The 16744-nt window shown below is 42.4% G+C and overlaps 1 protein-coding gene across 5 annotated transcripts in view; it reads left to right on the top strand.

Annotated features, from left to right (window-relative positions):
- Positions 1-16744, top strand: part of LOC132908201 (RNA-binding protein Musashi homolog Rbp6) — a 780290-nt gene that overhangs the window by 641379 nt on the left and 122167 nt on the right. For all 5 annotated transcript variants that reach the window (XM_060961989.1, XM_060961987.1, XM_060961985.1 and 2 more), the window contains one exon: positions 1011-1059. In XM_060961989.1, the coding sequence (XP_060817972.1) occupies positions 1011-1059 (49 nt within the window). The remainder of the gene's footprint in view (positions 1-1010; positions 1060-16744) is intronic.

The raw sequence follows: 16744 nt of genomic DNA, 5'->3' as shown, positions 1-16744 counted from the left end.
CTCGGTCCAGCTGTGCTTTACGACACACATGTACTTCCGGAAAGAATACAAGCGATCCTATCTCCGATTCCAAGGGGTTGCGTCCCACCCTCTACCGTCGCCAATCGCTCGAGATAGTTAGGTTAACGTTCGATCCGAGAAATGTCTGATTTTTTCGTTTTACTAGGGGTAGCAAGCACGATCGAGGCTGAAGCGTGGAAATTTAACGAGGGTGATTTTATTGGTTGTATCTTGTAGTTGACGGCGCGCGGCGATGGTTAGTTAATTGAACAGTAGATTGCAATGACCAGAGAAAATCGGAGAATAGGTTTTTATTTATTTTTGGATCCTATGACTTTAATTTGCTTCTCCGGACAAGGAAAACTGACCGCTCTTCAAAATTTGTCGCGCTTTCACGAGTTCTGTTACGCTATTTCTACAGGGTTGTTTACCATCCATAACGCCTTCGTCGGACCACTTAGGCTCCTGACACGTAGAAGGGGTTGTTTTTTTTTTTGGTAATACCAAGAAAGGGTCGCTACTAATTTATGACGTTAAGTTCTGACGTCTTTGTCGCGCCTCGCTTGTCGCTTTTTGCAGGTCGTACATTTATCATGGTTGTTTATAACGCGATCATGCGCTTTTGTTCTGGAATCTGCGGAAATGTAACCGTGACAATTTGTGCCTGTGAAATGATATACATATTTTAGCATGGTAATAAAACACTTTTCACAATTTCAATGTTTCCCCACGTTTGTTATTTATTACTTTTTAGGTTTCCTGGAATCTTCCAAACGATTTAATTATTAATTCATAGTTAATTGTCAGATGTATCATTTCACTACAAATATCAACTAAAAATTCTACTTCTGTATCTGCAATACCCTATTCTTAAAAAAATTTAATAACTACAAAAATTCATTTTGCGACAGATTTTCAGCGAATCTAGTAGGATTTCATCGTACATGTGAAATTAATTTACATCGGAGGAAATACGCCAATTAACATGTCCTTTTTGTTTGGAATTACAGATCGAGGATGCCATGCTGATGTTCGACAAGCAGACCAACAGGCACAGAGGTGAGTGAAATTTATGATTTTCTCGAGAGAAGGGGTTGGGAGAACCAGTCGGTTCTCCCCGCTATACAATAATTCGATACCCATGGGCCGGTAATTGCTGTTTGATCACTGGTGATCGTTAAAACGCGAGTTTCCGCTCGCAGCAGAGGACTGCTGACGTCGCACGTCCGCAGGCAAAATTTCGTTGCGCGTTCGTAGCACCCTGTGTGTGCGTGGCACGCAAGTTCGCAGCTCGCGCAAATATGCTGAAAATATGGTCGAGACTGTTCTCTGTTTAGCGAGTCAATAATACTGGCGTTTCACTCGCGCGGATCGCGAACTGGGTAATTAACGAGCCGGCTCGAAACTATAATTAGTAATTACGGTAATACGCGCGACGCCAATGCGCCAACATCGGTGCAGTCGAAGATAAATAACATTAATTTGACGCCGCGATCAATCGGACCGTTAATCACGACGGTGATTGCGTGATTCAACGTTAACGCGCGCCTTTCTTGCGCCGCTTTACCCTCGCGATGAGCCTTAACGATCCAACGATGCGTCAGCTAGGAATTTCAGCGTGTTTTTCACGGACCGAGCGCGACGAAACGAAAGCTTAATCGGAATTTCCACGAAGCCAGGAAAATTTCTTGGCGTGAATACGAATATAACGCCATGTTTGAAATAGGCTCAAAGATACTACCTTTCATTTTCAATTACAATTCTTGTGATTTCCGAGAATAGAATGATCGAATATTAGGTGCTTTATAGAGTAGCTATATTTCGCCTCTTGCGAGATGAAAAATTTTTCGGTGCGATTGTTTTGTCATTTAATTGCATGGTAATATTTAAAACGTAAACAATATGATATTGATTCATTTGTATAAACAACAGTTATTTGTGTATTTATGGAACATTTAAATATGCACATGTAAAGATGCACAAGAATTTACAGAATGCACAAAAATATTTATTTACTCCACAATCTACCGAAACGATATTATCAAGTCAAAATTTCGCAAACTCATAAACGCGATAGTATCTTAGAATTTCAGTGGATCGCGTCACGCATAACAATATGTTGGTCGTAGTGGTCGGTTACGCAGACTTTTATTCAAGCACGATTAACATAAAGAATAAAAGAAGGGGGCGCGTGTCAGGAATCGAAACGGTGAGCATTTACATCCGGCTCGCGTACCACGTGTACAAACGACCAAAAGAATTTCGTTCGCTATGGAAAGTACGAAAAATGTAAATTCATCGCAGCTCGATTAGAAGCTGAGCAGAATTGAGTAAAAAAGAAAAGGGAAGGAAAGGAAAGGAAAGGAAAGGAAAGAGAAGAAAAAGAAAAGAGGGGGAACTGAGGGCGTCTTTGAAATTTGCATAACACCATCTGTTATCGTACGCTTTCTTTTGAACTAGCGAAGGTCGTTCTGAATGTCTTGCGCGGCACCGCACGTTTCCGTCTTAGTGAAGCGATAGCGTAGATTGAGAGATAAGCAGCGATAAGAATAAATTGTTACGAAACGAGCAGTGCTATCAAGGAAACTAGCTTTCGTTTCGAACTTCCTTCTGCTAGATGACGTAAACGATTTTCTTTTAATACCAGTAATTTGTACGAGGTGTTATCAATTACTGGCTTCACTATACATTCGTAGATGATGGATACGATATTTAGTCTGAGTCGCTTCATTGAAATTGTTCCAAATAATATTGTATTCTTTCGGTAGTTATATGGAGTTCTAGTGAAGTTATATGGAGCCATGTTTGATTGGGACTTCGTGTATACTTGTTAACCTTTTATTCGTAGATTAGTAATGATAAACTAGCGCGTGAGGTGAAGAATAAATTCATAAAGATATATCTAATTCTTTATTCACACTTAACAAATTCATATTCACTCAAACTAGAAAGAATTAATTAATTAAATTTACGTCTTTTTCAGACATGGATAGAGTACAATAGAACACCACTTATGAATTTTTGTTCATATAATAGGAGTTCACATTCAAACATGTTGATTCAACTGGCGAGAGTTTATTTAAACAACCACTAATCAAGTTTTCGTTCACATAAGTGCAATTCATACAAAATAAACAAATGGCCATATAAAAGTTCTACCGAGTAACGTATATATAAAATATTACAAAAATTTCTTAGCACAAATTTATATATAGAGGACGAATCTAAAAACTAAACAGAAGCACTCCAATCGATGTACCAATCCAGCATCGTGCGTCAGGATGAAAGAAATATCAGGTTGCTAGTCTCTATATATACTGTAGCTGAACTTTCGTCTGCTCCTCACAGGAAGGTGGGATAGAGCGAGCAAGGAAACAAGACAGAATACGAATGGAAAGCATCTTTCTGTCGCGAGGCTGGATCTATTCACGTCGGTGGTTGAATGGCGTCGATAATCGTCAGCGATCGAGGTGCCCCACCGGACCGATAATCGGGCGCCTCTCTATCTTTTTTAACGGTATCCGACCTCTCCCTCCGATCCGTATAACCCTCGATTCGATTTCATCCCCTCTGCTCTCCAGTGGAGTGCCTGCCGGGTCTCGGTGATAGATTCTAATATCGCTTATGAAAAATAGGGGCAAATGGGATATGAAAGCTGGCTCCCTTCGATGCCACAGGGGGTTGCCGCCGCGTCGAGGGGGAGTGAAAGAGAGGTTGGGCCACGTTCGGGGGTGGTAGTCAGAATACCACCCTTCAAAAAGAAGAGAACTCGCGTTGCACGTCTCAGCAAACGGGCGACACCCAGGAAAGGAATAGGTGAAATAGCGGTGTACCTCTGGAGAAGAAAGAGAGTCGGTGGAAAAGAGAGAGGAGAGAGGAAAGTGGAAGAAAGAGGATAGAGACGGAGGAAGAGGGACGATGAAGGCTCTTTCAAAGCGGCGCGTAATCTCTCTCGCGATGACATTTAATACCATCCAACGTCGGACGAGTCTGTGAACCTCAAACCTCGAACATTACTGCTCTCTGGCAGATTTCACAATATGGTACTTTCATACTCGGTCTCTGACCCCTAAGGGGATTATCGTCGGATTTTCTGTGAACGATGCGCGAGCAGCAGCTCGGACGCAATCAACAGGGCACGAAGCGATGGTTCTTATTTTGGTCTTCTCGTTATCTCTTAGCTGCGTTGCTCCGTTGATCGCGAAACAATATAGTCGAATATGTGTTCCAATTACTTAATGAGGTTATATTATATCGAGCATTCAGGAAAATTTCTTAATCGTCCTGTTGTTAAATTATTTAATAGTCATAAATATTTGTTCGTACCTTTAACAAATGAGTCGCTTATTTATAAAAATATTTGTAAATTAGAAATATGTAAGAATGATTGGTATAAATGGAGAAAAGTTTATCTGTAGTTTTATGATTAGTTTCTGATAAGAATGAGATTCTATAATCACTACAAAGATCAAAGATCTAACAGGCTGTGACGGAAATCATCGATAACATTTAACGAGTTGTCGTAATGGACAAGCTTACAATCAAATATACCTTTAGATCACCAAACGAAAAATACGGTAATCCAGAAAACGTCCCACTACATGCCTAAAATCGCGAAACATATGTCGATGATAGTATAAAAGAACTAAATAGAGGTATCCTTATCACATATAGCCGAAATCGTTCTTTGGATAGTTGCCATAGTAATAGGAACAACTGTAGTTCGTTCAAGGTCGTTCAACGGTGCTTTCTAACCCAGATCCGATTTTGATCGGAACAACTCGGATCGACGCTGGGAGGACACGGAGCGGAACAACGAGCCAGCCCCGAGCTGCTTGTGGAATTACAAAAGGAGAGGAGAGATCGTTGTCGATGGTACTGGGCGACCCCTTTACGTTCAAATCCCCGAAGAAGTTGAACCCCCCCTACTCTCTGCTTTATCCTCGCCTCCGTCGTCACCATCACCGACCACCACCATCAAACGTTGGTGAAAGAAGAATCCGAGCGTTTCCGGACAATTTCGAGTCCCGCAGCGAGCTATGATTTCCACGCGGATGGGCAGCCGCTGCAATTGCAGCAAAGCGTGTCTTCTCTCTGCCGTGCTTGCCTCTCCGGCGAAGAGGCGCGACTATAGCTCGGAGGCGCGATTATCCAAGCTTCGCTGGCCAAAGGATTTTCTCTTCGTGAGCTCCACCCTTACACGAGGGGGTGGCAGGGTGAGAGGATAGGGAAGGGGGCACCTATAAGGCAGAGGCAAGCCATGGTTCCGTAACTTCGCCTCCGCCTACACACGTCTAACTACATACGAATATACACATATCTATACATATGTACGTGTATATGTACACATTGCACATGTAGACAGATGTGAACGCAGGAATACATACAGACACATTTACACACATGCAGTCACGTTTATACAGTCTAGTCGGTCCAATGTATGGTACAGGTACACGTGTTTGCGCTTGTACCTTGTCATAAATTGCTGACACATTGCTGCTGGGTGGAACGTATGTGTTACTGCATCGGCCAGGACCGTTTCTATGGTCCTCGTTGATTGCCTACCGGCAATGGTCCAAAAGAAGGACTTGCCTACTCATGCGTGAACACGCGCGTCAAAGGAACGCGTCCAGCTTCTTCGATCGTTCATTGAATCTCTCCTTCTCTTTCGTGCACCACCGGCGAGCAGATTCGACGCGACCCTAAGGAAAATCGCACCCAGCAATTTTTATGGAATTGTTCGACGATTGTTCTTTTTGGAGATATATATAAGAGTCTTTACCTTAGGACGTTCCGTGGATAAAGATTGTAGTTAGGTTTAACTGCAGAAGAAATACACGAAGATAAACGAAGTTTCTGTAGGCGAACATTCGAAGTTATATGAATGCAAAATCGGTTACAGCTATTGAATCTTTGATTTAGTACAGAGAGCATTTCGCTGCTTAAAGGTATGAACAAATGCTAACGAGATAATCACTTGAATGTTAATATGTAAGTGAAGATTCTACTTGACAGACGTCGTCAGAATTTGTAATATTGGCAATTTGTAACTATAAGAGAATATCCGAAGAACCCGTGGAAGGCAGTTACTAAATATGTATTCTTCAACTTCTTATCTTCGAAACGCAACAGCGCTTAATTTTTTACTGAATTATTCAATAAGCGATTTATACGTCAATGTGCGAGACCATTTGTCATGTCGAGCCATTGCATGTCAACGTCTATACGTGACTAGAAATTCAGCATCTTTTATTAGATTTCTGTTACCGAACACGCTGACTAAGTGACTCTATATTTAAACCTAAAGGAGCTTCTTCTAACTTCCGAGATAGTAGCGAAGTCTCCTATAAACATTCAATGCGACACGTCTCTTCGCTATTCATCTGTTTGTATACGCCAAAAATACTTCACGATGCACCTCCAACAAATAAGTCGTTCTTTGCCATGAACTTAAGCCTGTAACCTACTTGTCATTTTCGTTGAAAATTGTAAACTTTAACCACTATCCGATGACCTTACTATATCACTTTTACCTACTATATTCGCGATACGAAGAACACTACTTCGCGAAGACGAGTCTCTGGTTCGGTGGATAGTGTAATCGAGATAGACGAAAGTCCAGTCGCAAGGTCTTGACTTAACGAAGGTCGGAATCCCAGTCTCAGGTTGGTGGTCAGGGTCCGCAGCGTGGGTGCAATTACCCGAGGCTTTTCCCTAGGTTGGACAAGGAGAATCTCTGGCGAAGTCTAGAGAAGTTAGCGAAGCTACAGTCTATGCAGTCGGCGTGGCGGACGGATACGTTATGCCAGTTTGACATAATCCCAACCGCGGGGGCATCAGACGTTTCGGAAGTCGGTGGCGCGGTAGCGTTGTTTCCGGCGTGGAGAAATTCGCGCTCCAAATTCGCGCGGTAAATCCCGTGGCCCGACTCTAACTCTCCCATGTATGCACCCAAGCACCCATTGCTTTGAATAGTTGCATCAGTCGCTTCACTTCGCAACTTGGTTCGCGCAGATCGCTCTGAAATAGTTTCGAATCTGTTTCTACCATTCGCTTTGGTTTCCGTTGGTTCTCGGTTGCGTGCAACGCGCGTCCACCTAACTCGTAAGATCTCCTTCCTCTCTCTCCGTTTTCCTTTCTCTCGTAGTTCGTCTATAAGCCACCGCAGGTTCGATCCGCCAGGCGTAGTCGAGCGGAAAGCTGAGATTGATTTCCACAGGAGAGTTCCGCGTTGCCGGTTCTTGATTGGTAATTGCGTGGCCACGATCGATAAACCCGTGGAACCTGAAGCTGAGAGAGCATTGCGATGGAACATTTACGTCCCATTGACGGCGATTTTGTGCGTGGAAAGGAGGAGGATTCGCGAGGATGTCGCGAGGGTTGAAAGCGGCGAATCTGTCGCTGGGTCGTTCTCATTGAATTTTAGAAACATAAATGAGAAAGATTGCTAGATGACACACGATTTTTGAGTCTCTGAACTGTATTTTGGAATAGGGTCTTTTGCTATTCTTCTTTTGCTATTTCCGTTACGAATGATTCTTCGTTTTACAGAAAAAATGTAATTTCTTCCTACTTTTATATAATTTTCTGCTTTAAAAAGAAAAAAATGTGTTTCTCTAAAGTGGAGATAAGAGTTGAAGAACCATCAGAAACGGAAGTGAACGCTCTGAAAATGTGGCGCAAACACATGCTCCTGACAAGTAAGGAACGCAGAAAAGTTAAAAAAAAATTCCCGTATTCGTCGAAGCATGTCGAAAAGTTTTCCCTGCGGAGCACAAGCTTAATGCGAGCTCTCGTGAAAATATCGTGTCTTTTATGAAGGATCTCGCTCTCTACGCAAGGCAAGAAATATTTTTCCTCTTTGTTGCCAGGGTAGCCAGGTTTTAATCAGCTACAGAAATTTCAAAGGCACCGTCTTTTGAGAACAAGCAACGGCGAGTATCTGCTTCGCAGTACTGCTATCAGAATACGGTTTCGCGCGTCGTTGAAACTATCGAAAACTACACCGTGAAAGTTGACTAGCCACTGCTCGGAAACTTTTTGAACGATGGGTGGTTTCAGGTCCCTGAATGCTACATAAAGTTAAGGCTCATAAACTCGTCGACGTTGAATTCAACTTAAACATGTATCTAGTTCCCTAGTCTCCTGTTTTACCCTCCATTTCGTCTTGTAAAATTATCGACGACGGACTATCCGAATTCAACAATCCTTTTAAATGAAAACGCATCTCGCCTTATCGGTCAGCGCGAAAAGCGGCCGCGGCTCGTTTATCTGATCGTCGACCAAATCCTCAGTCTTTGGAATTAGTTAAAGATTGGTATAATACTGAGATAAAAGAATTAAGGAATAACTAGTTCTCGTCAGTTTGTGATCCAAGAATCTTTTGGAGAATCTAAATGAAGATTTTATAGTAAATACCTTTAAAGTTTGCTCTGATATTTTGCGATTTCTTAGTAAAATACCTTGTACAATCGTAAGAATAATTCAACTTTTCGAGGAACGTTATCCAGATGTTCAAAATCTATCTTCTTTTTATTTTTCTACAGATAAAAATTCTTCCTTGGCTTACAGAATAAACTTTAATTCCCTTTTAATATCACAATCAAGTTTCAATAGTCGATATTCCTATCTCCGCTTTTACTAAAAAAAAAAAAAAAAAATAAAGCTCGATCGATGCAAAAACAAACTTCGTCCCATGTACACGCCATCCGTGAACGCGAACAACATGCGACATTGTATCTCAGAAAATGAGATGGATCTCTGAGATTTCATGCAGACGAGCAACATATCTCTTTCGAACTTTCAGCTATTTCCTTATCTCTGGATCCACGAGACGAGATGACGAATCTTTATCAGCGAGATAGAGAACGTGACTGCTGGCATACGATGTACATAATGTAATTCAGACGATTTTCGGATAGAAAAGAGAACCCGGTGCACTGAGGGAGGTTCTTTCCTGCTATTGAAATCTCGGAATGGAGCATTGACACGCTCCAATTGTCACCTACATTACGACTGTCCGCTATATTCGAAGAGAATTGTTGCGTGTCTAAGAGAAGAGAAAGGAAAAGAGAGCGAAAGATTCTAAAATATTGAAACGCAGAAGACGGTCCCGCCACTTTTCCCTCGTTTCCTTTGTCACGTCGCTCTCACGATTTTCTTTCCCATCGTTATGCTGTTCTATAGGTTCCCTTTCTTTTTCCTTCTCTTTCCACTGGGCTAGAGCGATTTAACCAACTGCCAGACGCAGCGCGCATTTCGCGCGCGATTGCATCGAACCTCGACCCGTCTCCTCGATATGAAATCGTCGAGATACTACCGCTTAAGTTTCCTCGCTTTCCCTCTTTTCCTCTATTAATATTTTCTTGCTGAATGATACAAATTCAGTAGAATATACGGAACACGAGATCGAAAGCAGGAAGATATTGGTTAAGGATTCCTTCTTTAAGTTCTTGGTCAAATCAAGTAGAAAGAATCATAAACGATATTTTACTTCAAATATTCCTAAATATATATAGTAGCTATAGAAAATATTTACACGCCATTGCAGTTATTATAGCATTTACGCAATAATTAATTAGGTCCAAGTAGGTATATTAAATTTCGTATTATTTATTATTATTATTCAAAAAGGTAGAACTTGATAAAGAAAATGCCTCATTGGAATATAAGGATATGCGCAAATAATTTTTATAACCGCTATGAAAACACATAAGAATATAAAATAATGCAGCTAGAAGATTAATAATTTGCCGAATACCTTTTATTACATTAACGTGCAATATTTCTCTGATTCAATAATTCAAACATACGATTCAAAGCTTTATTGTCAGGCTCGTGAGGACAATAAAGCATCGTAATTTTTTTCTCCAATTTCGTCGGTGAATCTCATTCTCACCGGCGTTTCGCGCCTTTCCTCCCGGCGCATCATCTCGCATCGACCACGCACAGTCGCACATATTTATCATCGAATCCACTCCGTCTACCGTATAATCCACGATCCAATAGACGTAAACGTATTTCCCGTATAGCCTCGATCTCCATCCTCTACTTTTCGTACACATCTTTGGGAAGCTCGTGCGAAGCATCGGTAGCGTGAGTTTCTCGCACGATTGAATTGAGCCGCCCGGGCTGCAATTTCGTGGACCTGCATTGGGTCGAAGCTATCTCACGAATTTCCGCCCCTATTTATCTGCGCTCTTTCAATGCCGGATAAAAAGAGGATCGTTCGAGCGCGGCTCGCGACGTGAAGGCTGAGTTTTGAGAAAAGTGCAGGAGAAGAGAGAGAAATTGAAGGTTGTAGAGGAAAGAAGAATCTGAAGCACGGAATTGAGAAGAAGCGAGAAAAGAGGAAGAAGAAGGAGAATAAGGAGGATGAAAGGCGGAGGGCGTCGATTTCTCAGTGTAGCGAGAAGAAAAGGGGAAGAGTGGATCGGTTGGAGCGGTGTGCAGAGGCCCGGAAGGTCGCGAAGTGTCTCTCTCGTAGATCTGTGGCTCGCGCACACGCTCTTCTCCGTCGTTTCCTTCGGGTTTCTTCCGTCCTTTTCGTTCTACCCGTCTATGTTCGCCGCTATCCAGAATGCTGATCTCATCCGAGCCAACTTGACCCCTTCGTCTCGTTCGTGCTTCGGCGAGCTTAATCCATCGCCGAGGTGTCCTCCTTCTTTTGCCGCCTCCCTATGCCTCGCCTGCGGAAAATCTTCCATCCAGAGGGGAGAATTTAAAATTCAAACGTAAGTGGCCCTCTCGAGTCGTCGTCGTCGTTGTCATAGCCGACGACGTTGGCTGCTTCGTCCTGCTTCGCGCAATTCCTCTTTTCTAGCTCCCGTCTCGCAGCCCGTCGCCGACACCCTCCAGGCGTGGTCGTTCCAGATGCATGCATTTCGAGCAGCAGGCCCTGCAGGTCGCGCTCGGCTCGCTTACCGAGCCGGGAGGAAATGTCGCCGACGAAAAACGAAGAAATATTCAGACGAAACCGAGGAAAATAGTTCGTGCCACGAGCTCGACCGCTCTTTCCTCACCGAGGTAGAGAAACGGCCTCGCGAGAACTGAGGATCGGAGATAAGGACGTCCGTTGAAGATACACCAAGCTCAGATAAATGAAATTTCTTTAAATAATTCAAGGATCTCGTTTTCTCTTTCCCAGACTCGACAGGAGGAAGACGAATTCAACTAGGAAGAATCCGGATTGAATCCGGCAAGTAGAACGGCGCAAATTGCATCCTCGATCAGTCTATGTGATTCTCTCTCTCTCTCTCTCCTCGTTAAGTTTCAACTGAAGATGCATAAATATTCATTACCAAACACACCGTTTCTGTACATGTTACTATTCAATGGGATCTGGCCGGCTCTTAGCGAGTGTACATACGCTGGAAAGCAATAGGGTTACTGAAGAACCGATGAGGAGCGCGGCATTCCGTTTATTTTGCACTTAAGCGAAATGCTCCGTGCTTCTGAAAGAAGATTGTGCTTAGAAAACCATCTGTTTTTTCTTTTTTACACGAACTGTTGTCATGAATTTCTTTGTGGAAAACATAATTAGTCTAGTTTATAGATATAATGGGTAAAACCATCATCTATATCCAACGTGTCTAACCAACAAACTTCCAAAATTACTTGCTTATTATACAATTTCTTATACAAAATTATTTAGCCTAAGTGACTAACTCATAAAGTCAAGCGTCATGGCACAACTGCCGTTGTAAAGACTATCTCCCTTGTCTCCCATACGAGCAGAGCATACGAAACAGAAATCACGAACGAACGAATACGCTCCGACCATCGTTAGCTTAATCACTATTCGCGTTCGGATCTCGAGACGTTCGGAGGTATTATAATCGGTGTGGGTGTGCGAAAGAGGCACGGGATGTCGGTCGATTAGTGGCGGGTGCAGGTGAATGGAATTACTCGCATTGACTGCAGACGTTCCGCCTTTGTATCCGTGTGGGTAGCTGCGTCGCTTCCGGGCAGGAACTCTTGCCTCTACTCCCTCGTTTTGAATCGACGAATCGATCGAGCGGACGAGACCGGCTGGCCCGAGGAGAACTTTCAGAGGCGAGTCTTTGGACGAGTTGGAGGCATCCAAGTAGCCAGGCGACTCGATCATGCTCCGAGGGACATATGGCGCATTTCATGCACGATGAAGATAGGAAAGTATCGATCCGAGCGTACGTATTACCCGCGCGCGGACTTTACAGCCGGCTGAAACTTTGGAAACTGGTATGGAACACGTCGCCGTAATAACGTGCACGCGCGCGAGCACGATCGGTTTGCAAACGGGCGGTTGGAATTCACCGACCATCCTTTTCCATCATGTTAGCCCATTCAATTTGCCAGAGCCTGTTATTATTTCTCCGGTTGTTATTCTGCCGATTATTCCCATAATCGGTGCGAATATTACTTGTGTGATGAAGGGATATGGCTGCTAAGGATTTCGACAATCTGTTTTGGGGTTAACGAGATTTAGGGATCTCAGAGAGGTCAGAATGAATCGTGAGAGGAATGAAATTTGGGAATGTATACCAGGGTTCGTGAAAGTATTTGAACGCCTCGTGTAGAAAATGCCTAAGAGCGTAGTGTAGGAGCTACATAAAAGAACGGAACGGAATAAAGTTACGGAACGTGAATTTAATAAAAATTTAGTATATAGCGTGAATAGTAATCTAATACATATAATTTGTATTAAAGATGGAGCTGATGAATATGTAATATTGTTAGAAAATATCTATCTCATTTTGAAGCTGACTTGCAGCACGAATGGCGTAGAAAGTTAATCCTAACCAATCCATGCAATAAGCCAAACAATACAAGAACGTTGGAGCAGCTTCGGCGGGCTTTCGAAGAAGTCCCAGTCTTGCCGCAAGAGCACAATTTAATGGAAGAGTGTACAGTGGAGTTACCGCTTAATACAACGTGTAAACAATCCACATGTATTGCAGTAATCCTGAACGTTCCCTCTGCACACGTTTATTTCGTCGACCTTCAACTTGAGCCCGAAATTTTCTTCCTCGCGATTATTCATGAATTCTCTTGCTCTCTCTCTCTCTCTTCCCCTCTCAAACGATCCCCTGTCGGAATCCCCAGCGATCCTCGTAATTTCACGCCAGAGTATGACGACGCGATTTCGAATTCCAAGCTCTATTTGACTCTCTCGAACGCTCTGCCCGTGATTGGTGCACTTAACCGATCGCATTTCGCGTTTAAACGCTTCGCTGTCAAACGGCCGAACATATGAACCCCTTGCTTCATTGCTGTTAGCCTCTGTTGATCGAAGGGTAGAGTGTTCGTCTCTGTGTGCCCATGGCGTGTTTAACGCTCGATGAGGGAAAGAGTCCAGGGTGAGACGATCATGATCGTCGACGGCGTTACGCCAGACGGAAATTAAACTCGCGCTCGACACAGCTGCTGTGTCGCGAGAATAGGTTTGAAAATCATACGAGTCGAGGATGGCGCAATCTTTGGATAGTTAGTTGTACTTTCATAGTTTTATGCGTTAGTTTTCGATTCTTAGAGGTTCGAGTGCTGAATTATTATTCGATTTTTGTAGCTTCGAGAGCGCCATCATCCAATCTTTAAAGTCTCGAATGCATTATACATTTTTCTGACTTGCAAATGCGTTATCGTTCGATTTTCTGTTAGCATATTGAGTGCATTATATCTTTCAAGCTTGTAATTGAGTATTTCAACTGTTATGAATTAAAATAAATAGGTTTTTATTAGAGTATAAAGATTGCACTTATATTGTATTTGGTGATACGATCTCTTTATCTTTAATGAAAAGCCTCATTGCTGGCGGAAAATCGAACTAAAACCTCTGAGGAAATTTCCTAATTCTACTCAATACAGAAATTCCATTACTCTGAACCCTGCAGCTGTAGACACGCTTTCGCTCAAACGGTCACGAAACCAGTGAAATTACATCAAACGCAAAACATAGTAGCTCTGCTGTATACCTCCATACACATTCTTCGGGTGTGTTCTACAACGTGGTTACGCGAGTGCACGGTTACGGGAACCAGAGATTCGCGTTGCACCAAGTTAACCCGATCCCAGAAGTAACATTAATCTTCGACGATACCTCGCGTTTGAACAATTACGGTAAGTAGTAGCGTGGCTCGCAAGCACACTGAGTAAAACCTGCTTCAGGTATATTAATATCTCGACTCGAAATCCTGACAGCGGTGCATGCAGAAAAAGAAGCTACGATAGATTTTTTAATCAAACAGACGCGCACGAGCGTTCACCGCGGTGTAGTATTGTTTTCTCGAAGACAACAGGGACGAGGAGGAAGAGCGTCGTGGAAAAGAGTCGGCGGTACGTTTTCTCGAAATTTCTTTGAGTCGATTATTGCTTGTACCGCGCGGTGTCGTCGTCGTGACAAAACTACCAGTGTGACATAGGAAAAAAAAAAAGATGGAAAATAAGAGAAGTCCCGTGTATTCGTTCGCATCTCTGTATCAGCTGCAATGACTGCATTATAGAGAAGCTGGGTCTCGCACGCGTATCCGCGGTCCATTATTCCCGTCGTTGGTGTGGAATCATATATACGGTGTGTTTGAGATACCGGGATGAATGGGGGGAAACTCCGGCGCGAGCTCTGGAGTAGCAATAACTCGGAGATTAAAACAGAATTAAAAAGTGTGCTGGATGTGTATCTGTGTCAAGCGCGCGGCAGACAGGTCGGAGAGCCATCCGTTGTCGAGGTATCGAAGTAACCCCGCGCGCCACGGATGAAAAACGGCCGAATAAATAAGCGCAATGTTCGTTACGTCCGTTTCCCCCCTATTTCTCGTTCATCCTCTCTCGCGTTCTTTCTCATTCTTTCTCTATCGGTGTACGTGGCCTCTTTTATTGCGCGCCCAGCTTGCGCGTATCTCGCTTTTTTGCACACCCTCCTTCCCACTGATAAACAATGTACTGCAGAGATGAAGATAGGCTGTGCAGCGACCCTCCGTGAATCGTTAATTAATTTTCTAATTATTCACTGATCCAATTTCGCGATACACGCGAGTACCGACCTGAGCTAAACTTGAAAACGCGACTTGTACTACCAGAGAATGGAAGAGAAAGAGAGAATTCGATTCTCGCGTTCGACTTAGCCACTATCGATGTTATCGGTTTGTGATTGTTCAAGGATTCTTTTCGTCGTCGTTGAAATTACGAAACACGCCCACGGATCGTTCGATTCATCGATGAATCCACATACATCTATGGGTAGAACGTTTCATCGATCCGTTAACGTTGTATCGATTATTAAATTCAGTCGCTCCGCCTGGCTATGTAAATGAAACAAGAGTCCGCGTTGAATCCCTGGAAACAACGCGAAAAATATGTTCATTGTACTCGAGCGTCGCCGTGTAACGATGGAACGGCGTAAAAGTTGACTCGGCCGTTGTATCGTGTTCCCAATTTCGTTTGACTAAACACGACGATACTCGCGCGTGAAAGTTGTAAAACGTGGAATTCGCTTCGCAGTCATGCTTTATTCAAGCGATACCATGAATTATAAGCGTCGCCTTGTTTCCGAGCTCCGTTCTCGTGGTCCTCACACCGCCAATCAAAAACGTAAAATGTATTTGCTTATTATTCGACGATTAAGCGTTTAGAAGTTAGTTGGAAAATATTGAAAATATACGGCCGCAGACAACTGGTAGGAAATTCTAATACGTGCTAATGGGTCCAGTTTCAAATTTTAATAATATTTATTTTAATTTAGTAACAGCAAATTAAATACTTTTTACCTGTTTCAATTAATGCTTGTCTTATATTTATGATATAAGTACAAGTTGATCTTCATAATCAAATTAAATCATAAATCTACTATCTTCAATTTATTTTCACTATGTATAATATAAAATTTACATTATGAATCAAACTATTTTCAATTTATCTATACTATGTAATATCGTTTAGATTCGGAACAACTCCCAGATATTTCCATTGACATTCGTATTTTGAGACTGCAAACGCCTCGTTAAAACATACTTTCCGATCTTCGGTATCAGAGCTGAAGATATGCTTACAGGTCGAAATATATATCGAACATTCGTTTGCTTCATTTTACGAGGATGACAACGTCCTGAGTCCTGAGTCCCGACTAGTTCTGAGTTCTATCTAACAGGTTTTGCGAAACCTCTGCATGCTAACTCGAAGCAATATGCGATAGCTGCTCAATCATTTTCAGCTTCGAAATCGCCATCATACCTTGGAACCAGATTTCCTGTTACACGTTCTTTTAAAACGTGACGAATTCCACATTCGCTATTCGTCACGAACTGAAATACACGAAATTCAGTGATATGAATTTTATATAACATCGTTAGGATGAAATATTTAAATTGAATTTTTTTATATTTTATTATTCCTTAGATAACTTGGAAGTGAAATAATTTGAGATAATTGAGAAATATAATAATTCTATAATTACAATAAAATTTTGTAATGAAAGTAAAATTTCAGAGAGTAAAAACCTAAAACTAAAATTTCATAAAACAAATACACAAGTAATTGAGTTACAAATGGAACAATTCTTATATTACGTGGACTCAGTGAAAACAAGCGAACAGGTTCATAAAATCTCGCGTTAAAAAATGAGTAAGCTCGCGTGTGTTTTATGGTCTTTTGAAAATCAAGCTACGCATCAAAAATGTAAGGTCTGCCGTTGTGTAACAGCGCTGTGAGTGTGGCTATGGGAATGAATATAAAACAAAGAGATAATCGCCGCGTTTAAGTAAAAACTGTTCTA

Source organism: Bombus pascuorum, chromosome 6, assembly GCF_905332965.1.
Source record: "Bombus pascuorum chromosome 6, iyBomPasc1.1, whole genome shotgun sequence".
Lineage (NCBI taxonomy): Eukaryota > Metazoa > Arthropoda > Insecta > Hymenoptera > Apidae > Bombus > Bombus pascuorum.
This window is presented reverse-complemented; position numbering and strand designations above follow the sequence as displayed.